At 43.8% G+C, this 25,896-nt stretch overlaps 1 protein-coding gene across 3 annotated transcripts in view; it reads right to left on the bottom strand.

The window, feature by feature from the left end:
* The window catches only part of LOC137842224 (sphingosine-1-phosphate transporter SPNS2-like), a 134,730-nt gene that overhangs the window by 69,295 nt on the left and 39,539 nt on the right, over positions 1–25,896 (bottom strand). For all 3 annotated transcript variants that reach the window (XR_011088968.1, XR_011088967.1, XM_068655987.1), the window contains exon 3: positions 4,255–4,391. Coding sequence is in view for 1 of the 3 variants with exons in the window: in XM_068655987.1 (XP_068512088.1) it covers positions 4,255–4,391 (137 nt within the window). In the remaining 2 variants the exon portion in view is untranslated. The remainder of the gene's footprint in view (positions 1–4,254; positions 4,392–25,896) is intronic.

The raw sequence follows: 25,896 nt of genomic DNA, 5'->3' as shown, positions 1-25,896 counted from the left end.
AACTTCTTAGCAGAGTACTTTGCTCATCTGTTAAATAGCATCCCTTTTGCACAGAAATATGCTTTACTCATGACGTTCACGTGGGAAATGGCAGGATTTCACAAGACTGGGAGAATAGTCTGCAACTTTCCACCTTCAAGTTCTTTCTTGCTTTAAGAAGCTGGTGTCTGTCTGCGAGGGAGAGGGGTCCTGAGCTCTCAGAAGTTTCTGCTAAGAAGTGTGGGAAAGTTAGTGCCAAAAACAAGCTTTCATTCAGGACAGATTTCTGGCCAAAATGGTCAGCTCTCAGAGCTAATAGTAGTATTATGACTAATAAATGTGGATATTCGAGTAGCCAGAAATAAACTCTCAGCATGTGGCCTGATCACTCCAGATAATTTCTTTATGTGAAGCTGCTCAGAACAAGAGAATGGTGCAAATGGGGCTATGTACTCTTCCCAGTGATGTTCTGGACTATCAGCCAGCTCAGGATGCTCAGCCAAAACACGGGTAATCAGGTACTATGCTCATGAAAACGCTATCTAGAGAAAAAATAATCACTTATTAAAGCAGAGTTTATATTGATATAGAGGGAGAGAGACAAATATTTAGCTACTTGTATGGATGGAAATGCATCTTAGTAAAAAAAACTCCATGAGGTTTGTACGCTCGGTGAATTTCTCTGTGCTGTGACTCTACACTGTGCAAGCAGCTCAATTATTTTTTGCTGATTTATTGTGGAGCATAAACCAACAACCCCAATGTGCTTGCCAAAAGCCAAATGGTTGCCAGAAGCTAAATCAACAAAAAAATGGTTTTGCAGGTGAAAGTACCAAAATTTGTATACTTGCAGCTGCAGAACTAATTAAAAGGCGTGCATAAAGGGAAGTCATTTCTAAGCAGGTGTTCATACTTACAAAACACAAATTAAGATATATACATGCTTTATTGAAGTTTCTATAAACAGAGCTAATCTAGAGATCTGCCTAAATATGTAACAACTTTAAACAATTTTAGATTAATGAACAAGTTTGATAATGACTTTTTATATAACCTTTATTTTTAGGAAGTGTTAAACAGTGTTATAGAGCAGAAACGTGCAGGTAACAGAGACAAAGTGCTGGAGGACTTTTTTCTCATTTTTCTACAGAGAAGTGGTGCATTGATGTAAATTGTCAAATTCCATTATTTAACAGAATAAATGTGAACTTCTCAATATCATTGCAGTCACGTTACTTCTGATGATTTCCTTTAGTTAAATTTATCGCCAGCTATTTTCATCCATGAAACCGAGTGCATTTATGGATTTACTCTCTGATACAGTATTTATTTGGGTCCGTTACTTTGATTATTTATTTATTTATTTATTTTTGCTATGCATGATGCATTGTTGTTTTCTGTAACCACCACCTCCTATACACTCTAAAATTAGCCTTAAATCCTTAAATTTTGGACTGATTCTCTCCTGTGAGAGCCTATTACTTAGATCTCGGAGGAAGGGAGATTCACTCTTCATTTACTTGATGAATAATCTCCCCCATGTTCTTTTCTTGTCACATGAGTTATTTCTTTATTGCATAATTTGACAGTAGGACAAATGAAAATGTCCTTTTCTATATGCTTGTTTCCACAATATATTATAAATAATTTACATTTTCACTCAAATTACAGCCTTTTGATTGTTCTTTATACATTCAAATTTTATCAACACACTGCCAGAAACCTTTACAATTTGTGTGCCTCCAGTGTCCACCAGAACTGTAGCTGCTTTCTGCCTCTGTCTGCTTCCATTTACACTCTAAACCTACACTATGTGGATGTGTACTCTATTAATTACACAGTGACAACATTCACGGGGCACTAGACACTGTCAAAATTTGAAGAAAGGCAATCCCTGAAGACACGGTTTGCTATTTCTACTGAATGACTGTAGTTTCTGGCCTCTTTCAGTATTTTTGTTGTCACCACATAAAGGAGTTTTCTGTACAGGATTCTATGGGCTCTGCCTGTGCCAACTTGCTCTTTCTAGCCATGGGTTTTCATGCTAACTTGGATGTGTATCTACTTATAGTATGTATCTACTTATAGTACGTTATCTACTTATAGTAGCCTCCCTACTGCTTTTATTTCTGCCAGCAAATGTTTCTTCGCATTTCAGCTCCTAGCCTTTCTCTGTGACAAACACGCACACTGTCTTAAAAGAAAGGAGGAAAAAATGTTGAGAGAAAAGCCAGTGTTTTGCTCCTTAAATGAATCTTAAAAGCGAAAAATCTGAAAAAATGCCTGGTTAGTCACTGCATAAAGAAAAAAAACTGCATCAGCTTTTCTCTGACGCTTGTTCTCATTAGTATTTCAGGAATTCACCTTGTTCAATGTGGCATGTCCTCACAGTTAGAGATCAGACCTCCAAGAAGGATACCGAAGTGGCAGGGATACCACGTGAAGTTGTGATTATGCTTACGACCTTGTTCAGCTGCTGCAGCCACTGGGTAGAGCACAGCCATACAGCAGCTGCAAAATACTCCATAACACCTGGTAGAGCTCAGGACTATGAGGGGACTTTTCTAGATATGGGGGAGTTTGTATCCAAGGTTGTAGTTTGGGTCCAGAGTTAGTATTTATGTAAATCCAGGAGAAATTAATTCATCAGGCTATTTGGTTGTGGTTCTTTTGTCACTTCCAAAACACTGGGGTCTGGATTTCCAACACAGTCCAGCTTTATATATATTATTCTCCCTCTCGTTGGCTACAGATATGCCACTTCCACTCTGAGCTCCTGTATACTGATGATGATATATATTAATCCTTAATATATTAGTCCTTTGGGGCTAAGAGGCCCCAAATCCTTAAACTAGAAATCTGCTCTGAAAACGTAAATGACATCAGGCCAGGTCCAGTGCCTAACAAGCAGAGGAGGAGAAGACATTAACTACAGGACCAGGTTCATTGCAGTGAGACTGCTGAGAACCTGAGCCTGAATGCATGGCCATAATGTGAGAAGTCCAATTGGTTCTTCAAAAAATGCTTCCCTCTTCTTTGGGCTACAATCCAGCTGATTTTGCAAAATGTTATGAAAAGAAAGTTGTGGGTGTTTTTTTTTTGTTTGTTTTTTGTTTTTTTTAAAGCTAGCCTAAGTTTAGAAGAGATGTTCTTTCTTTAGAAAGGATGCTTCCTGCCCAGTTATAAACCTGAACAATTTACAGGAGTTAAAGGCTTCTGCACTTGGCCATATGCGTTTTTTATTAGCAACGCAGTGACAAGCCAGCTTGAAAGCCAGACAGACATGTGACTGCCACTGCCTGTTTTAGGTGGAAACTCTCTGTTATTAGAAACAGCAGAGCACGTGCGTGGGCAGGAGGGAGCAGGGAGGAGAGGTTTAGGCTGTCATTCTTTAGGCGTGACCCAAATGTTGAAATCTCTGGAACGCAGCTGGGCAGAAAGGATGAGGAATGCCCCTGCCTCTCTTGGGGAAATCAGTCCGATGCTACCAGGAGCAGTGATTTGTCTCTCCAGGAATGTTGCCACATGCAGCAATTAAACCTCCTCTATAATATGATTTAAACAAGAGGATATTCTTCCTGAGAATCTGCCAGATAATTGTTTCCTCTAAGCGCCTCTAATAGGCGAGGGAAAGAACACAAAGAGGAGTCCTCAAAACGGGGTGCTGTGGCTGTGCCGAAAGCAGGTGAGGGATGCTGTGTGTAGCTTGACAAAATGAAGCAAGCCTGACAACTCCATCATCAGTTCCCCTGACATATCCATCATCTAGTGTAAAAGGAGCTAAAATTATGTCTAATCTCCGTGCTATCATCCACTGCCTTTGACAGAAAGGAAACAAACTGGTGCATTTGTCATCCCACATGCCATAAGCAGACTTCCCAACAAACTCCAATGGCTTCTGCTATGATATAAGAGGACAAGAGACCCACTGTATAGCCATGGATTGTTTTCAAGTCTTTTTTAAGCCTTTTAAAGTTTCTTGAGTATCTCTCCCAAAACAAAACTCTTCTATCAACAGAAACTGTTGTTTCGCTAAGTCTCACTTGTTATTTTTATGAATGTGCACGATCAAAGGATAACAGATTTCACAGTTAGGGAAGAACAGTTACCCAGATCACACTTCAACCACAAGAGGCCAGGCAGCACAACACACCATATGTCCAACACACACCCGAGGGATACCTTCCACTCGAGCACTGTGTCACGGGGTGTTGTTAGGAACATATTGTCCAGCAATTCAGGACACCCTGCAAAGTGCCTTTGCAGAGATCTTACCTGTTCAGTGATGAAGGAGCTGGAAAAAGTGACAGCTGACCAGAAGAAGATCCCACAGCTGAGGATGATCTTTCTGTTGAAACGGTCCCCAAGGTAACCAAAGATGGGCGCCGCAACCATGAAACTGCAGATGAAAACTGCAAAGGGAGAAAAGGAAAGAAATCATTAATAAACATCAGGCCAAGAAAATGAAAACTAATTTTCTGCAAGCCAAATCCTCTAGAGAGCAGTTCCATGTAATTAGATGTTCTGCAGCCCTGGCTTACAAAGTCAGGCAATCTGATAGGCTTTCAGAAGTCAGTGTCTTCTTAATCAACCAGCTTTCTCATTCCCAGAGAAACTTCAGGCACTGATCTTGTGCTCTGTCTGAAAACACCAGACCTTCACCGTCTGCTGTGAGCACAGAATCCAGGGATTGGCAAAACCAGGGCAGAATAAATGAAGAGCTTCTGCACAAACATCCCTGAGAAGGTGAAGTGAAAGCTGAAAGGAATTTTAAACAGAAAGCAAAACATGGGCTCCTTGTTGGTCCTTGCAGCAGAAACCAGAGAGAAACAGGCCACAAAAACTGAAATTCTTTCATCCATCCTACCAGTATATTAAGGCAATCATGAGGCAGTAAGGAAAAGGTTTTTACTACCAGGCTCATCGTACTGGCACCAGCCCTGTAGTTAGGCAAAAAGCTCTAGTTCTCCTCCTTAGGTGCTTTTACCAGCATGGAATTTGTATTTTCACACGTCCCTGAGCAACTACTTCACTAAAAGAAACAGTTCTGACCTACAATTCCCTCACAGGCCAGGGATGTCTTTAACTGAAAGACTATGAGTTCCCATTCCCCCAGGCTTCCCCACCAAAAAAAAAAAAACAAACCAACAAACAAACAACAAGCGTTAACCCAAGACCTTCTGGCATGTAGGAATGAGGCTCCTGGTAGAATATCCCCTTCAAAATCGCCTCAGCTTCAGAGTTCACTCCTTCAGCCTAGACCTGTAACACCACCGAAAACACCTAAAATACGGTGCTCACACCATATTCACAATTCACGTGGAACTTTGCAGAAATAACCAGGCTGATTTATACTTGGCTTTTGTCTGCATTAGAGATTTGATGAGAGATTTGGATGAGAACAACTACACTGCTTTTAGTGCTGTTTAGTTATCCCAGGATAAATTTTGGCTTTTACTGCCTGCCTTGGGTTCAGCTAACCCGGGAGGATGTGGGTGGGACACTGGAATACCTGGGGACCCACCTTTGGTCACAGAGTTATGACTCACGTTGGGTAGTTCCAGGAAGGCAGGGTGGGCTTTTGGCAGTGTCCTACCTTAGCCATCTATTTTAAGAGTGGAAATGGGTGGGGGGGAAATAAATTTAAAAAAAAAAAAAAAAAGGCAAGAGCAGGCTGCACACTCCTTTGGTTGGAATGTATGCATACAATTAAAGTGGTTTGGACACAAATTATGAAATTTTCATGGATGGTGATACATGATAGCCCAAAAATATGCAGAATGCTCAACTGTGAAATGATCTAAATGTCTCTTCCTTTTTAATGTATGAAGATGTCAAAGCTGCTTTATAAATAATATATACCCATTTACATCTACTTTGTAAGCCATGCAATTGTGTGTATATCAACTTTGCACTGTGATGTTTATGGTGGGAATTACGGATTTACTATTTTTGCTTCTACAGTAAAATAAACAGATAAAAACACAGAAATGTTCATATGCAAAAAGAAGTACGTGCAGCATTACATCACAGTAATAGTACGGACGATCTGGCTGTTAAGCTAGCACAAATTTTGGCTTACAAACCTCAGCACTGCAAGGGTCTAACTGCACTGGCCCCAGTCCAACAAGGCACTTAAGCACATGCTTATATTAAGCACTTTAGAGTCATCAGCTCCGTGGTTAAATGCTTTTCCTGAATTAACACCAATGTGCTTGGCACCTCGCAAAGCTGGTGCAGCCTCCTGGCACACGGGGTATGTGGCTGTTTATTGGGAATGAGGAGCAGAAAATGACTGCCTCTGCCTACTGCAGTTTGGCCTTGCCCTTGGAAGGACACCGAAATTCATTCGCCTCACAATCAGATCTCCTGCCGTTTTTATGATGTAAAAAGACATAAAGCTAAAAGAGCTTCTAAGGGAAAATTAGAAACATCCAAGTCAGCATCCCACCATTTCAAATATTGAATAACCCGATTAATTCAAATCTGAGACACACAGGGTGTGATCCAAAATTCACATTAATCAGCCGGCTTATTAGCTTCAATGACCTCTGGATGATAAATGTGAAGTCTAATTCTGGAATTTGGGCAAAAGTAGGCAAAAAAGCACAAACCTGCTCTTTCCAGTAAAACAAACCCAAAAAAGATCGTCCAGTGCCTCTCCAACAGCATATAGCCTGCTGTTACTCAAATCCCTTTGGAAAATTTATTTTTGGAAGGTTCTGTTCTGAAATGAGCTGTGAGCTTTGTCACCAGTAAACAGCCAACTTGACAGCTCCACAAGGTGTAAAACGGAAGGACAACAGAACCTAATAAATAATAGATAATAGAACACAGCTGTCATAATAATAAATGCAATTGCTATCAGAGTATTTATGACCCAAATATGCATCAAAGCATTGATTGACTCAAATAAATGCAGAATATGATGGCCGTGCGATCTGTCAAAAGGATCTGCCTGTTACAGGCATTTCCCATGAATCAATTTTTGCCATTACTCCTGCAAATGACAGATGAGACTCCTGAACACTAGACACAGCTCTACAACAAACAAAAAGTGACTTTACAGTCACTGCAATGGCTGCAATGGTTGAGTGGAGGTGAGTGAAGCTAGGCCATGTTACCAGATGGGATGGAAATCTGGCTTACTCCAGAGCAGGAGCTGGGGTTCTAAGACAAGTGAACACCATGAAGGACAGATCTTATCCAGAAGATGGGAAATTACCTGTGCATTCAGCTGGGAAGAGAAGGCCACAGCACAATGCAGAGGGGTGTACTCCAGTAAAGGAGCCTGCTGCTTGTGCCAGACTCTTCCAGGCTGGCTCCTCTGCCTCTCCCACAGCATTTTCTCCTCCTTGCACCCACTCCTGTGAGCATCCCAGTGATACCACAGCAGCTGCTGCTCCGGATCAACCCCCTGCCACAAATCTTTTGTGTTAGGAGAGAACTGTGACAGAAGCTGGCATTTCATTTGCCTCTTCCTAATCAACAGCTCCTCTTCCATTTCCACTTAAAGCCCTCTCAGAACATTACCAACTCTTGAAGAGATGTACAGAGCAAGCCAGGGCAGAGTTAGGAATCCAGTGGGATTTAGGATAAGACACTGAAAAGGCAGGGACTGCATTCAGAGCAGCTGTGGTAGGTATAGCAACGTCAGTCACCATTAAGTACACCATGCAGCTTATTTCTTAGTGCTCCATCTCCAACAGTGCCAGCAGAAGTGGCTCAATCCCAGCGCCGGGTGGAGCTGAGATACATTTCTGCAGGAGCAAATTACCGTGTGACACATAACGAATGCCATCTCGGGAGGGAGGTTCTTTTAAGTACAGGTATTTTCGAAAGGAGATCACATTTGTCTTCATACCGCCCTTTGTGGCTTAGCCACTAAAATGCCAGCCGTGGTGAGAATGCAGGAAGAGGGTAATTGCCAAACAGGACGGCTCGGTGTCTATTTCTGCCTCTGAATGCCTGTCCCACCCTGTACAGGTGCACGAGCACCTTCATAGCCAGCACTGCCCAGCTTTTTCTTTTTCTGTGCACAGCTGGAATTACAAAAATGCATAGCTCTAAAAACCATCTATCTTACACTCCCTTCCCTCTCCTCTGCCAAGCACACAGTGGATATGGAAAGCATCCTCCCCTGCCTCTTTGCGTACTTCGTGTGCTTCAGACATCTCCCAGGGACTGCAGGCAGGGAGCTGCCACTCAGCCAGCGCCTTCCCCTGTGAAGAGCTGTCTGTAACCACCAGGGAAGTAAAGCCCAGAAGTGGAAGCAAAGGAGATGAGGGGAGAAAGAGAAAGCACAGACCTTTGAGTTAACAGCCCCAGAATGCTTCTGCCTACTGGAACTAGACTGGGTCGCTGTTATTTTTCTCTCCTTTTCCCTCCAAATACAAATTTACCTACTTTGCTCTGCAATTGATGCCTGTAAGGGATCTGACCCATCAGCTCTGCACTCCTTGATTCCTAAGACACTGCTGCCTCTGTCTCTGTTGCTCTTTTCTTACGTGGACTGATCGGCTGCTTGTGTCTCCGAGGGGGGCTCTCCTGCTCCCAGGTCACCCACGTCGTGTAACCCTGAGGGAAGAGGCATTGACACTGACACCCGCAGGGACTGCAATTCTCCCTTACTGGAAGGCTGAGAACATTACAGACACCTCCGGGAAAAGCTCCCTTCTTTTGGTTTTGACTTCAAGCATGCAGGATTTATTTTTTCCTATCAGGAAAAATGTTAGAAAGGTTCCGGTAAAAATAGCTCACTCGCTCTAAGCAGGGATGCTCAACAAGAAAAAAAATCGTGGCTATCTTTGAGCTCTGAGTCAGCATGAAACCATATATCCACATCTAATTGAGTGCTGACAATGTGTTTGGCTGTGTGGAAGGCAAACCCAGACAGCCCCTGCCTCAAGGGACTGGCAATCCACCTAGACACAGCAGAGAACTATGTGCTGTGAGGTTGTTAATATTCTCCCAACAACAAATTTCCAAACAATGAGAATACCAGAACACCCAGCTCACTCAGATGGGATAATTTACGGGTGTGTGCAAGCACAATCCTGCTCTTTCTGCATGAGACGCTGCTCCGCTGGGATTTGTTGGAACCATTTCTACACCAGGGACTTGGGCTCGTGTTATTCAAGCTGCTGTTGGTATCCGCTGACATCTGCCTGCAGAGGAATAAGGCTCTTCCAAGAGCCCAGCCAGCCCCACTGTCTCAAAGACATGTTTTTCCAGTGCCTCTTTGATTGTTTTCATTTTCATTACAGCTTTATGCTATAATAATACTCCTCAGCACATACACAGCACATTTAATCACAGTGAGGCTTGGGACAATTTAGAAAGGAAGTTAAATATCATTAATTTCTACTTCAGGGGTAAGGAAATTAAGACACAGGAAGAGGGACCTGCCCAAGATGAACTACAGAAATCTCAAACCCATGTGGGTCTTCCAGCTTCAGCAGTGTCCTGTTTACAGGACCTTATCTATGCTAAAGGTATTTTTGAAAGTCTACTATCACAACTAAGAGTGATTTTTTTCTTACAGCACCATACGAGCCAAGCAAGAACAAAGATCCTTTGGCACGGCTTATCATTGAACCTGAGAGCTTAGACACAACACGGTGATGTGATCAAGGGAAAAGAGATGTCTGACTACAGGGCAATCCGAGGCCCTGGGAAATCTCAGCAACATGATTTAAAACATTCTTCCTTTGACGGATGATGAGTTCTTACAATGCAATTGTTTGCGCAGAACTTTAGCCTCCAAATCCTCATTATCACAAACTCTACTGTAGGTATGCTGCTATATCACCCTCTGCACGGATTTTGTTTTACTTCATTTCTGATTCAACAGCCAACAGATGGATCATGTTACTGCATTTTGCCAAGTGCAAAACACAAGATCACTGGGTTCCAGACTATCGTGCAGACTAGAAGTTTCTGACAAGTGTAAGGAGCTTTGAAACACACCATCAGTTCCATATGTTGTGCAAAGCTGTGATATACTAATAGCATCAAACCCAGGAGCATTAAAAAAAAAAAAAAAAAGGCTTGGGAACACACCACATCAATTGGACTTAGGTACAAATGTTTGTTTTGACATGGCCAGGAAAGCTCCCCCAGACCAGAGCGAAGTATGAGATCAAACAGAGAATTCCGTAACTGCCAACCCTTGTGTGCTCGCATCCTCAGCACGTTAATGAGAACAAAAGCAGTGCTTTAAAAGGTGTGAACCTGATTACTCACACTGTTTGCATTTCTCTAGTATCTCCCTGTTTGGCAGGACCCTTCAGGTTGTGTTTCCCTCACTGCAGATGCCACTCACCAGCATTCAAGCTCCAAGATATCCTTTCTTCTCCACGGGGAGCATGTTGCACCACGAGGCGCCAGTTTTCCTTAGAGCAAACTGACACAAAATATAAGCGACGTGTTTAGGGTGAAGATATACACACACAGCGTTGACATACGTGTTTACATCGAGAAGACGGCTGCTGTACGATGCCGCTCGGTTCCCTTTGCTGTGACAGGGTCAGAACCCAGTTACAACAACGCGCCTGTAAAGACAGACGAGGCCTGCACACAGCTTTCCTGGCAAGTCCTCGTCTCTCTCAACATCAGACGAGATGCTGCCCAGGGAAGGACTCAATGCTGGTAATTCCCCCCCTTTGCCACGCTGCAGAACCCAGACCCTTCCGAGAGTTAGCCCTTATATTCCCAGCAAAGGATATCCTGAAGACTTGCTTTGTTCCCCTCAGCCAACAGGAATAATTGCTTCAGGGGGAATTGCAGGGAAATCCACTCCTTGGAAACAGCAAATTAGGCAAGAATAACCAGAAGACCAGTCCAATAACACGCTAATAACCCCAGAGCTTTGAGAGAAGCTGTGCTCGGCAAAGAGCAACCACAGCCCAGCGGCCAGGTGGAGGTTGGAGCTCTCAGAACTGCCACGTACAGCACAGCACAGCACCAGCCCATACGGGGCGAGTATGTGATGGATGGCTGTGAGCCATATTTCACTCTGCATTGCTGCTGAGGGATGGAGATGCATCCCTCTTCAGTCCCCAAAGCCTAGGCAATAGCTACAAGAAAGAGCTCTAATGAAGGCGAGGCCTGAAAATGGAAAGCATGCCTAACGAGGAGCGCTGCGGCCCACAGACAGGCACGGCCTGCAGCTTCTCACACGAGTGGGCTTCAGACAACATCACTCAGCTACAGATCAAACACTGAACATTCACTCCACAAATCCTCCCGCAAGCACCTGTAAGATGCGAATACTGTCATTCTGCTCTGCCAAAGAGCTGACTTCAAGAGCTGTTCAGAGCACAAAGGGAGGTCTGAGCAGCAGCGAGGGGTGGTTGTGACAGCCGAGCTGCCGGCTGCTGACCCTGATTGTCGCTGTCACCAAAGGCTTGAGGCTGGCATACGCCTGCAGCCAGCAGTATTGCTGCTTGTAGACAAGCCAGGAACACAGAAACGATCAGGTACAATGCGCTGCAGAGAATATGAGCCTTGCTATCACATATACTGCCTGCCACAGAAACCTCAAGCAAACACGGTGGCTGCAGCCTGCTTTCTGTAGGCCTGCCTAAGCTGGTATGTTAACAACATCATGTCTGTGGTCCTCATGTCCAAAGCACACCAGTGCTCCCTAAATGCTGGTAATGATCCTCCTTTCACCTGGGCCTTGCAAAGAGGCTAAAATGTCTCAAACCATGTTTGAAATCAGTCTTGGGGTTCTGATTCAGGCAATCAGTGCTGTGGAGGCAAGGAAAACGCGGCTGTGAATTGGAAGCTGAGTGTGGTATAACAGCAAGATCTAAAACAGAAAAGGAAAAGCTTGCATTTTACTGTGCTGTTCAGTCTCTCTGGATGTCCAGCAAATTTACTCCATGCAGGAGCTAACTTGCTACTAGATTAAATTTTGAACAGCTCTATACAGGCAATGAAATTTAAAAAGAAAAAAAAGGGAAAAGAAAAAAACAAACCCACCTTCTGCTTCTCACTTTGGGAATTACAGTGATTACATTGCCACTGTTTTAAAGGGATTTGGAAACCTGAACATCAATAAACCAGCTACTGTGTTACTAGAGATGTGCTTCCTAATACAATGCTGCAGGCAGCGATCGAAAGGAAGGGTTCTGGTGTAAGTCCTCCGCTTTCCTTGTGTCTACAATGGCCTAACCCCACAGTGAGCTGCTTCTGGGAGTCCAGCAGATAGCCAACAGCAAGGAACATGTTTTGGAATGAAATAAAAAGTGTATTTGGTAGCAGATTTTTTTTTTTGTTTCCTGTGGCTATGCAGTATGTTTGATTGGGGGATTAAAACTTGCATGTGAGAACACGTGAAGAGTAGACACCACTGTCTCTCCAGCACTCTCCCCATCAAAAATATCTTCACATCTGGGTCAGTTCCACAGTCTGCTTCACTACATGGTGGCCTAAAAGAGGGGCTAGGAACAGCAGGCTATGGCAGTCTGCTTTCCATGGCAGTGACATACAAAAGCATGCAAAGCTATTGCCTGAAACAACATAACATTGCTGACACTTAGCAGCAGAACACAGAAAATGAGCTTCTCTGTCTGTTTAAACCCTGATTTTGCATTTCTTACAGTATGGAAATGAATGATTAAATAAGTCAAAGCCACTTTTGTTTTATATCCACTTCCACTTGGAGATGTATTTCTGCAAAAAGCTTTTAGTGCAGTTTGATTTAGACTCCTAAGCAAAGTCGATGGAAGGACTCCCACCTGATTCAGTGGACATTAGAGCTGAGTTTTTTGTTTCTGTGTAACTGTTTACGAATCCCCAATGCACCACAGATCAGAGCCTCTTTGCCAGTAAACACATTCTAATACTTGTAAGTTTACTGCATCCCTAAAACATAAAGGGTTATTACTGGGAAAAGTAGAGAGAGCATCAGAAAACTGTCCAGGGGATAAAACAGGTCCTTTCACAGTAAAGCATGAAACATACTGGGAAACAGACAACTCGTGGGGGCTACAGAAGAGGTCTGGCACCATAAATGCTATGGAAAAGGGCAAACCTGAAATACCTTGTCATTAGGAGACTGACCAAGAGGCAGCTGCAAAATTCAAATCAAAAGGAGATACTTTATGCACAGAACTTAACTAAACACTGGGATGTTATCACAGGAGCTTGAGGTTTATGTTATTTCAAAACAGGATTAGAAAAAGTCCACTCTGAGGGCTACTAAAGATAATCCTCCTGTTTAGAAAGTCTTCAGCTATCCAGTGGATAACCAGGGAATTATCACCATGATCCTGTCTTGTTTATTTTTTATTTTATTTTTTTTCTTACACATGTGCTACTGATCACAATGGAAGGCTGAATAATATATTAAAAGGACCTTTGGTCTGGATTATTCCTTCATTATTCTAAATATAAATAAATTTTTAAAATAAAAAGACATAATTGCATCTGCATCATTTCTGCCAGCTTGATTAGGTAATGGTTTATTAATGTGTTACTGAATTGCTCCTACAATTACTTGTAAAAGCTTGAATGTGGTTCACAAAGTTATGTTTCTAAAACTACAGAGGACCTTGTCCTTGCCCACACGTACTCTCAGGGTAAAATACCACAGCACCTGGTCAGTTAACAAAAGCTTTGTACCCTGGAAGTTTCCTCTCCATTTGACTTGACCAGCTCTGCTGTTTGAGAGCGCTGCAGGGTCGCCCACCCGTTCCTGGCTGCACGTCGGTGCCCATGGGGTTGGTTTTTGCCACTGAGCAATCAGTGGCAGGAAAACCTCATTAACTTAGCTAGCCAATTAGGATGGATTTGTTTTTGTTCTGGTCAATCCCAAACTAGACAGGAGATCCCAGAGGTACGCAGCTGGTCAATAGCTTTGCAGCACTGCGACATTACGAGCGACACTTCTACAAGATTGGTTTTGCCTCAACATGACCGAAACACACATAAAACGATCTTAGCTGCTGGTACAGAAACTGCCAGCCATCACTCCTAGCATTCAGGAAGAAGAACACATTTGGAAGGAGATTTGTTTTTCCCTTTCTGTGCAGTTTTTCAGGATGTGCTGTACACATGCCGTCCACGGAAGAGCTCAAATCCCAACTAAAGCTCTGGCAGGGATGAGGGCAGGGTGAAGTCCCTAGAGCCAGGGTGCAGGGCTAAAGAGAGCCAGAGAAAAGCATTTAAATGACCACAAAATCAAAGGATCTGTATTCTATTCATTTCTCTTGCACCAGCACCAGAGCTCATGTGGCCATCAGGAGAGCAAAACTGGGGAGCTGCTGAGGATGGAAAACTAACCTTAGGGCAGGAAGAGTTCCTTAGGGCAGGAACAGTTGTGTGCACCTTTGCCCACGAAGCCTTTTCAACCACAGTGTGTACTTAAACACACCACGAAATGACAGCCTAAAGCTGATAATGTAGAATAATCTAAATCCCTTGATCCCTGAAATTTGTGCTGCGTGCCATGAATCAGATTTAACTAGCAACAAAAATGCTTCAAATCTGTTACTATCTTAATAGAAGGGTGTATCATTCTTATCTGGTGTAACAATGGTCCTTGCTTCCAATTTCAGAGTGTTTCCATCCTAAAATGGGGTTTCCCATCCCTTCTGGCCACCAGACCAGACTAATCCTCCATGCCACCTCAATGAACATTTTAATTTCAAATCATTAACTGGTGCTCGGTAGGAGTCATTCTGTCTCAAAGAGAAATCAATCTCAAAACCTCCTCTTTGGAGCAATGAAAGAACAGGAAAAAAGCGAGATGCACTAATAGTTCAGTGTATTACTAATAAATTCTTTGCTACATTTAATTTACCAAAAGCAGCAGCTTCCTATGAAAAACAATACCATAGGAAGTGCTTCCCCTTCTCTCTAAAGTGGAATCAGGAGCTTCTCATGCCATGGCACTCATGGAAACTTGCTAAAAAAGAAATATCCGATATATTCTTATCCCAGAGCTTTTGTCAGGCTTCAGGTTTGTTTGGGTTTGTTTGTAAAAGGAAACTCACAAATAAATGACTATTTTGCAGTACCAGTGCCTTGCTAACCTCTTCCCATGAGCTCCGAATAGCTGCTGGTTGTATTTACAAAGCTGGGGAATCCCTGTAGTGACCAAACGCATCCCTCGCAGCAGGCTGTACGAGCAGCTGGGGCACAGAGCAGGTGAGTCAATTCCAGCTCTGTGGCAGGGCAGGGGATGTGCTGCCTGGCTGCTCTTTCTGCGAGCAGTCCCAGCCAGGAGCAGCCCCTCAGCCATCGCCTTCCAGCACGGCTCCAGGCTCACGGGCCATCTTCAGGCTGCCAGCCCTGAGGGCGATGCCAGTGGGCAGCGAGGGGATGCTGAGAGCGGCAGGAGAAAGCCCCCCATCAAAGCCCTGCAGACCCACGCTGCTCCATGTGTGGGGAGGACACATCCCCCCCGGGCAGCCGGCGGGACACATTGATTTTCTTTATTGGTATTGCAGTTCTTTAGGGATCCGCTGTACCATCTACAGCAGGCTCGCCAAAGTACATGCTCCTGGTTTGGAAAGGAAGATGGCTATACTCTCATTTTAATTAGGTAATTGGCTATCAACTAGCTCGGCACTGACAGCCTCATTTACAAACATTTTCTACTCTGGTCAGGGTAAAAGGTTGAAATTAGACTTTGCTCCAGTGCACTCCAGATCCTGCTAAAGTGCAGGAGCAGAGCACAGACGTCGGGACAAGGACTTGTATTCACAGTGTGTGCTTGTACACGTGCAAATAAAAGTGTGCCAGGGTTTGGCAGCAAACTCCTTTCGCATTGCTCTCCTGCAGAATTGTTACCTTTCCAACTCAAGCCATATACATCTTCAAGAGTGCTTTTGGCAGATCAGGAAAACTGTATCCTTTAAAAGCAATATAACCTCAATAACTAAGAAAAGTATTGGTCTGCAGGGAGAAAATGGTGATTCATCTCTGTATTGTAGCCAACTTCCTTCATGGAGATCAGATCTCTCTAAACAGACCAACTTCACCCTGCTCTTACGCTATCTGCCCCGAGTTATCTGGAGGAAGGCAAATATTTGCCAGATTAAACTGAATTTTAAAGGGTGAAAATATTACCCCTTATCACAAGAGCTTGGCGAGAACATCTGAAGTAGCTGATTTTTATTCACTACCTGGTTCTCAAGTGTACACAGCACGGCCATGAGGTACTGCTCCTAAAATTTCACCACGTGCGGCTTTACACTAATTCACTTTTTGTAGGAATAGAAATCACTGTGGAATAGGCACATGCTAAAATCCACAGACGATGTGGATGTAAAAGCAGCTGTGGGTAACTGCTTTTGCTGGGTGTTAATCCAGCAAGCAGCCTGGGATGGTTTTACTTCCCTCAAAGTTTTTCCTCCAAATTTCCCCTTTCCCAGGGGATTTAGTGCTTCTCACAGACAGATTTGTGGAGGAAGCACATGCATTTCTTAACACTGCCCCCCAAACCCTTCTAAAATGCTGCTTGCTGATTTCAGAGGGAATTTCGGTGTAGTGTCCTGCTCCTGCTTTTTTTCCGAGATGGCAGAAAAGTAGAGAAAAGATGAGAAATACAGCAGCATCCAGCTCAATGACAGCTCTTGCTATGTAAGCTACCACCCAAAACCACATTCCTTTTACAGAGGAACTTTCTGCAGTGCTGGCTGGGTTTCATTTCAAAGCAGCAACGGGAGAGCTGCTCTCTCGATGGAATCTCCCAGTTTCTCCCTAACAGCAGTGTCCGTCGTTCTGCCCAAGGCGCTGCCACTGTACACAGAATAATGAATCCCCCAGTAAAAGACCTTTCATGTAACCTCAGGAGACCACTTCATAAAAACACGAGAACAATGGCAACTGATAAGAAAGCCGTGTAATCTGGTATCCTGTCTGTGACAGTGCCAGCGAGCAGATCCTTCCGAGGAAAGTACAGAAAATCCCTACGCAGGCAGCTGAATCACTTAGAGGCTGATTTAAGCCCTCAGGCTTCAGGATTTCTCTCCCTCCCAAGAATTAATTTAGATTATTATTACAATCTGTTATCCACATGAAGATCTAGCCTTTTAAGCTCCGGCCCTAACAACACTCCTGGTGGTTTTCATTTCCACGAGCTAACCGCTCGCCGGTGAGTTTGCAGAGTGGTTCCCAGCAACTGACCTCTGCCGACTGCTTCTGCATTACGAGGAAAAGATAAAACACACAACCTGCCTTCACGTGCTTTTACGCTCCCTCCGTTTTTAAGAATGAGCAAATGAATATCGCAGATTATCTTTAAAACTTGTCCCCTAAGGGGGAAGTGAGGGGCAGGCATGTGAAGGCAAAATGTGTGTGCACAGAGGCAGGGGCTGGCCGAATCGGGCCAGACACGTTGGCCAAGAGTGTCGCCAGTGTAAACGAAGTATTTGCTGTCTAGTTTCATTATGAGTCACCAATTCTCTAAAAAGGCAAGGAAGGAACCATTTGTGCTCTCACTTATCCTGTCCCCTGAACTGCTTCTTATTTATGTTATGTCCCCAGTCATTACGCCTGCAGTCACAGATGCTGCGCGTCTGGTCAGAACGGATCCAGCAATAGCTGCAAGGGCCAGGAAAGGCAACGCCAAACCATTACAGCACCGTGGGGTCAGGGAGGAGGCTGGATGTACCATAGAGGAGGATAAAACGTTGGCCAAAAAGAAGGCTTCAGATTCCCAGCTGGTACCATGCTCCTTTCCCTTTCTGTGAAAGCACATTTTGTAACTCCACCTATGCTTCTCTTAGCCACAAGGGATGGGCTTTCCAGGCACCCACCCAAATCCAACGTCTAACAAGACATGGGAGCAAGTCAGAAAAGTTCAGAGGAGGACCCTACAACATACAGAAGACCCTACAACATCCTACCTCCCGCGGCTTTGTGCAGCCAGCACAGCGCAGGGCAGCCACCATCACCTCTCGAGCAGCCATGGCCTGAGCACAGCGGAGGGGTTGTGAACGCATGGAAGAAAGAAGGGTTGTGAAGAGCATGGAAGGAAGCCTCTCTCAGCCCTCCACGTGGCCACCGTGATTCCACAGAAATTAATCATTGATTTGTTTTGGCTGGCATCATTTGGAAATGCTCTTGACTCTTGCTTTTATAAACTGCAATTTAGACAAAGAGGACGTGTTTCTGAGTGGCCTTCAGAAAGTGATAAACCTCTTTAAGGAAATTGTTCAAATACTGACGTCGTTCCTAATGCTTTAATTTGCCATGGTTTGCAAAAGGAAAATAATCATTACTACGGTGGAGCCTGCACTGGGGATCTGTCTGACAGTTGTTATTTCTGAGATTATTACCCAGAAGAATTTCCAAGGTACCCCTGACTTGTACAAACACTCCCATAGCAAGCCGAACTGCAGATCCAGGAGCGAGCTTGGCAACCGAAGGTGCATCCCTGGATAAAAGAACATGACCTCTATAAAAGAACCCAAGGTTAATAGTCGCTTCGATAGCCTGTGCATGACTGCCTTCCTGTTTTAAATAATCTCTGCTTTTACATTTATTCTCACTAGTGTATTTCTGGCAGAATGAGTACTCCTAGAAAACAACTCCTCGAAATAAATACTGCAATGCGCAAGGTTTGCAAATGCAATGCCTTTATGCTTCATCAGTTACATTAATGGGAAAAAGGAAAGACAATATTTGGTGAATTCGGGGATTGTTAACATATTAAAAAAGACCATTTCAATCAGGCCTAAATATGTAGCAGGTGAGAGTGATGAGTGACTGGTGGCCTGTCTAAAGTCAGTCTGAGTTCAGCACTTGCTCTGTTCCCTTCCCTAGACACCACACCATCATCAATTTCCCGGGATGACAGATACGGTTCCTACTAGCAGTCCTGTACAGCCGAAAACTGAGTCTTGGGGGAAAACTTGCTCTGGTGTTGCCAGCAGTTTATCTACCTGGTGATTAGACATAGGAGCCTAGTTTCTGGACTAAGAACTCATAAAGATCAAGCTCCGTAAGTCCAAACAAGGAAACCCAACATCTTTTACATACAATGCAAACATTTCTGCAGCTCAGTGTCATGTACCGCATTGTTCAAGCCACTGGGAGGTATAACATTAGCAGATGATTGAAATATCTCACTGGGGAGCTTTTAGGGAAAATTCAACATTTATTGTATAATATCCTGTATTATCACCTTTGCTGCCACGAAACATCCTCAGAGAACACAGGCAACTTTGGACAACCTGCTTTGCAGGAAAATTCTCTCTCTCCTGTTTTTTTTTCAAGAGACTTTTCTTTAAAATATTTTTTTCTTTATTTTGCACCCCCCCCCTCCACACACACACCTTTGTATGACATTTGCTAATACTTTGCTGTACTATTACATCCATGGGTTTCAAAGCAGTTAGCACACAGCTGGAAGTAACTGAAGGCTCTGGGTGGGAAAAGCAGAAATGAACCCCCTGCATCTCTGGGCTAGTAACACCAGCTGGAGGAGGCAGGGGACAGCAGCAGACCCACACCTGATGGAGCACAGCTCACCACCAGCAGGGTAAACACACGGTTATGGATTTAGCCTCAGTGATCTTGTGAGGAGCTGGAAGGTCCTGTCTGCAGAGGGTGCTGAACTCTGCTCCGCTTCACACACCCAAACTTGAACACCCCCCATACACAAGGGTACACACAGAATCGAGTAAGCAATATGCAGCCAAGTCTCTTTGTACATGAACCACAACAACCTACCAAAAGAATCCACTTTTCCCCCACAGAACTCCCTATTCTCGTATCACACAAATAATAATTCCCTGAGAACTGACGGACAAACCTGGAGAAGTTAACAGACCCTACTTGTTCTTCTTACTCTCACAGCTGCCTGTAGAGACCGAAAGAAACGGAATGGGATTTACAGGCTGGGGTGTCAGCTCAGGTGTCTCAGCTCAGAATCCAAAGCAAACTGAACTTCTTGGGGTTTTCAGTGTAGCACTTCTGGGGACAGCTGGTACGTAGGAATGCGGAAAAGAAAAAAAAAAAAAATTAGGGCCAACTCTGGCTCTAGCCAAAGATCTAGAGATGTAGAGATACCAAGCAGGACTTTTGCAGTGCTGCAATTCCTATCAGCAAGTCAAAATGTCCACGCAAACCATTAGTCACACACTTCGAAGAACCAGGAAAAGAATTTTATTTTCCACCACTTCTTTTAGCACAGGCTGTGAAACTCACTGTGTGTGTCAAACAGGGAAATGTGTCCTGGCCATCACCAGGACCCCGTGCTTTCCCAGGGTGTGTCCTTACACAAAGGCAAGGCTCCCTCACAAAGGCACACAGCCTCCCCGTGGCATCTCCTTATTTCTGTGGCCAGACACTGAAATGTCAAACCACCTGTATGGACAAGGGAAGCCTGCAACACTGATGTAGGTTACCAGCGGAGTGGTTGCTGCAGACTTCAGCTCGTTGCCATTTTTTCTTTCTACAAGGTTCCACTGATTGTATCCACGTCTAAAATACCTGGCACGTGTTAGTGCTAAACTGAAAGTACAGCAGCTCATTCAACAAGACAAGAAGAGAGAAAAGAAGCTCCCAGACAGCCCATGTACAGGATGCTGAATCCAATGCAGGATCTTGCATTTGATTCTCTGTGCGGTCTTTTTACAGCCCCCCTGCAGCCAACAAACTCCCAGCACCTTCAGCACAGCAGCCAACTTGTAGGGCTGGTATCTGGGCAGGGCACGGCAGGTATCTGTGAAGCTAAACATCCTGAAGAAGTAGGCTTCTTCATGAGAAGATTTCATCATTTTTATAAAAGACGCAAAAGAAAATCAAATAGCCCTTAGAGATGGATCATCGTTCTAAGCCCGCGTGACTAAGCAAAAGCAGCTGCAGAGCTGATAGCTTAAATTCTGCACTGTGAGCTGGAGCAACAGAGCAGTGCATTAGATTTATACATTTTAGCAGTGCTCTTGTGAACTCCTGCAGCAGGGATGTCATATGGGCAGCGTATTGCTGGTAGAAGATGTCAATTTAAAAATGGGGGTGAGGGGAAGAAAAGAAAAAAAGAAAAATTGATGTGACATTTTCATGTTCCTGTTCTGCAGTTTTACCTTCAAGAAGATTGATGAAGGAGGTGGATTTATCTAGTCAAACACTTGCATGGTTCTCACCATAACAACTCTTTACATCAGCCCTTCTGAACTAATACCTATTTTTAGTATCATGTTTTTAAAGGATCCTCAACTCAGTCACTAATTTTGAGCTTGCAATTTACCCTGGGAGCAATTTTGCTGGTGCTATTTGTGCCACTTAACTACGTTGATTTGCAGTCACAATTAGTTAAGCATTTATATATCCCAAACCACACCTGTAAAATAGGAGACTGCTTTTAGAAACAGCCCAGATGCTTAAATTGAATGCAACTTGGTTTGGTGACGCATGGATCTCTAAAAGCAAGCACCCTGTGCATTCCAGAGTAAGAAAAAAAAATACTTTTGTTTTCTTTAACTCACCCATCTTCCTTACATGGCTCTGTTTAGTCACAGAGGCTCCCATGAAATAGCACCTCTCTTTGTCAGACTTTGCCAATGATTTCTAGTGCTCAAAAGGCATGGCCAAGAGAACTCTGGCACTTTTAATGTTATTTATATGGCCAGGTAGGTTGGAAAAACTATAACATGCTGAATATGGAAGCATGGAGCTGACAGCTAACCCCAACAGGACCCCTCAAATATAGGGTGGATAGAGGCAAGGAAAAAAACAGTACCAAATAACTTGGAGCATGTTCCACTGGAGTACTGTGAAAAGAAATCAAAGTTCAAACTGCTTTATCTGTATCGCCTCCCTAATTCACTTCCAAGCCTACCCTAATAGTAATTTATTGTAACCATCCACTTAAAATTACTTAATGTATCTCAAATAATAAAAAAATAAAGTTATTGCAGCTTCTTATTTATGTAAGGCAACTCTTTGCAGAAGGATTATGCTACTGTTACTGTTCTCAGCTCAACACGGCTGTCTCACAACAGCATAAATCAGAATCGCCCCATCCCCAGTCCAGTGCATCTACAAAGAGCAAGGAGAATGATGCAGAAAGAGATTATGCAAAATAATTCCCATTGCTGTGAACATCAGTGCATGCAAATTGTTAAAGGAAATGGTTAAATCTGTCTAAATTTTTAATTCAGAATAACTTGATGTGTAACTGAGTGGGGGAAATAAAAGGATCAGGACTGAACATTCCCTGGAAAGATCCTTCCTGCTGAAAATGAAGACATTTCCCTGCTTGCAGCAGCAAAGAACATCAGCATGTGTGAACGCCTGCTTCCACTATTCATCCCACCAAATAACTGGTTATTTTTCCTCTGAGATTTGATTGTTAAGAACCTACACCATTCACAGTCATTTGACTAAAACTCGAAAACAACTGAAGAGAGCATTCAGCCAAAAATGTTTACGTACACTCAGATTTTTTGTGAGAACTAATGTCAAACTGGGATAAGCAATGACTGTGGTCAGTAATACTTCCCCCCTGAAAGCAGGTTCCCTGCATAATTTAAAGAGAAAATTGGTCTTTGCCATACAACCTTCTATCAGCAGATGGGAAAAATTACTGTAAATACACTATAAAAATCTGATTGTAAGGATGTACAGTGGTCTGGTACACAGCCCCAGAATTTTGAGAGCCATTAGTTTGGAGGAAAAGCCAAATGTTCGGATCACTGGGAACTCAAGACAGGACATCAGAGAAATAAAACAACCACAAGGATTGGTCCGGAACCCTAATATTTCATTCCCCCAGTACAGAAACGCCCCGATACTTCCAGAGTCTGTGAGGTGCCTGCTGTGTTACATATATAACAGCAATGCACTTTGCTTCATAGCGAGCTGGCACCTCTGGTGCTCCAGAGCTCTTTCACACTGGGTCAAAACTATTTGGTTTATCCAAATGATCTCTTTTCAAATCAAACACCTCCTCCGACAATGCTTCCAACTACACGAAATTAGCTTGGAAATCTCCCAGCAGGCACAGGCCAAGCCTGACCTCTTTATCACCTGATCTGAGCCCCCCCGTATGAACATAACTGCTTACATTTTTCACAACACAGCCCTGCAGAGCTCTAGGTTTGCATTCGAAGAAAATGAGAGTTCTTCAGATGTGTGCAAGGAACAACACAAAACCAAAACAATCCTAAAATAAATCTTTTAAGAGCGAAAAACACTCACGGCTCCCCTGGGATGAAGCACGGTAAATATACAGAATGCACTGTAAAGGTTAGGTCTATTTTTTTACCCTGAGTTCATAGAAGACCTATGTCCTCCTTCCCTCCATGTTAAGACAAAAAATCTTCCCCTCTGGGCTAACACATACCTTTACACGGCTCAACAGGAATCAGTAGCAAATATGCACAGATCCAGATCAGAGTAAAGAGGGAATACAGAGCTCCTTCTGGTTTAGATCACACAGAAACAATCCTCTGCTCACCGTTCTTGAAGATCAGACTCAATGAAAAGCATGCATTAAAGCTCAGCAGGTTGTCCACTTACTCGCAAAAGCTTTTAGTGTCATCACACAGGGGAAGGATAAAAAGTAAGCCAAATGTGAAGTCTTGAATACAAGTACACACCCCTCTCTTTCAGCAACTGGTAGCCACTAGATGTCTAATAACAGTAAGAAAAAAAAAAAAAAAAAAACAAGAAAAAAAAAAAACACAAAACCTTAAGATGATTCAAATGTTCATCTCCTTCTTTCAGAAGTCCAAAAGCAGTGTTAATGTAAATAACAAAAGGCAGCAAATTTAGCCCTTCTGAACTATTTGGGCATGATACACGATACCTTGCAGAAGCCTGCTGCATGAGGTTGCAGAGCTGGTATTAAGAGGAGGCTGGTTAAAAGCACTGCACAATCCCAGCAAAAAGTCCTTCTTCCAGCATAAAGAGCTAGAATGAAGTTCTGAGGTTTGAGGAACATCTGCAGGGGGAGATGAGCCGGCTATGTTAAGAACTATGAGAAATTCGGGTGGAATGATAACTACTTCTCTAAAATCTGTGGGAAATCTCTCCCCTCAAACTTATAATAAATTACAGAAATGAACACAGCTTTGGCAAGAGGTGCTGGAACTACAGCCTGAGGGGAAATAGGCCAGTATCTGCTTAAAGAACAGGCACGCCACAGGCAGCACAAGTGCAAGTGTCTCTTGCAACACCAGCTCAGGTACCTGCCCTGGCTGAAAGGCCAACAGCTAGGGCAAACCTTCCTTCTGCAGAGGAAGGCGGGACAGGGAAATGAATTGTTATGTTGTGTTAGCGGTCATGTAGCGCCATAAAATCAGGACGTTAATGAAGACAAGCCAGTCTGGAGAGTTCCCCTGTTCTAGGAGCCTGCACTCACTTGCTGACACATACAATAAAAAGACAAAGTGCAACCCTGGCTCAAGTATTTACCTCCTGTTAGCAGCAGCCAAGGACATTTTCCCCTCCCTGTCCCTCTCCCCCCAGCAAAGATTATTTACTTTGCAATATAGGGCTGTCTAGCCATCGCTCCCATTGTAAGCAGCATTTTTATAACCTGGTCCTCAGTGTACACGGGACTGGGCTAGGGCACAAACACATTTTCCCATAACCTGCTCACTGATTCAAGATAATACTTTCATTCTTGATTGCAAAGAGATTTCCAAATACGTTTAAGTGCTTTCATGAATCAGACCTTCAGACTGCCCAGACTTCTTGGCGTGTCGGACACCATCCTAGCACACAGGACAAAAGGCTTGCCAGAAGGTGCAAAGGACTTACGCAGGCAATTAGCAGGCTCTGGTCTATCTCAGGTCACCCTACCTTGGTAAATAAACAACCTGAAGAGGCACATTGTGTGAACATAGAGTCCTGCTTCTTCATCTTTATTGCTTAAAACCAAGCTGTGCTATACAAACTGCCCTAATCCCTGTATTACCATCAATCTACAGAATGCTGGAGAAGGTCTGAAAAAGTTACACAAAATCAGACAGGGTGAAATGGGGAAAGAGGCTTTACTCATTTTTATACAACTTTGAGGATCTGCTTTTGGCACAAAGAGAGATCCACCCTGTCCTGGCATTCAGAGCTCCAGAGCCCCAGTGGGGTAACGTGGACGTAAGGATGCTTGGCATGGCTGGGGAAAGAGATGACAGAAGTATGAGCTGCTCTGGGTAAGGCATGGTGGTCCCAACCATTTGCAGTCACAAGTTAAGAAGAGCAGCCACAAAGCTTTCTACCTCACCTTCTGGCTTGCAATAGCACGGGACACCTGAGGTAGCAGGCCTTGGGGAGTGCTCTCCTTGTGATGTGGAGAAGACATTCGCTCAAAATGAAAGCTTGTGAATTTTAAATAGAAAACAGGGAGGTGTCCAAAAGATGAGTTGCTCTGCTCTAGCAAGGGAAGGAGAACAGATAAGCATGTGCAGGAAGAAGTGAAAGATGAAGATTTGACTGGGTTATGCACAGCAGGGATGGGAAACAAGACAGCATCTATTCAGGTGGAAGCAGATGGTAGAAAAGGAAAGAAGCATGTGGCACCTACAGATCACATAACATACACATATTCAAGGTTAGCATCTCATCCAGAGGCAGTGGTCTTTGTTTGGAATACATCAAAAATGTCAGAGCAGTATCGACTGTCATCATAAGCCAATGACAAGACGCGAGTCAAAGGCAGTTGAAAGAAAAACCTTCCTTCTGGTAAGTCTGGTTTATCTCATCATTCCCGTACGCCCTCCCCTATGTCAAGTCTCCTTCCCACTTCACAGGCCCTTGGCCTGCTTGATACAATCACAGCACGCCAGAGCTGATAACAGCCTTGCAAGGCTGCAACCTACTGCAAGGCTAGGTTAGCTCAAAAGGTAGGGCAACTCCGGCGGGTAAAAGTTTCACTTTTCAAATGAACAGAAGTTTTAGTTGCAATTGATCCTTACAAGAAAAATCAGCCCACAACGAGACTTAAGAAAG

This window comes from Anas acuta, chromosome 19 (assembly GCF_963932015.1).
Source record: "Anas acuta chromosome 19, bAnaAcu1.1, whole genome shotgun sequence".
NCBI lineage: Eukaryota > Metazoa > Chordata > Aves > Anseriformes > Anatidae > Anas > Anas acuta.
The sequence above is the reverse complement of the archived record's forward strand: the minus strand, read 5'-3'. Positions and strand labels throughout refer to the sequence as shown.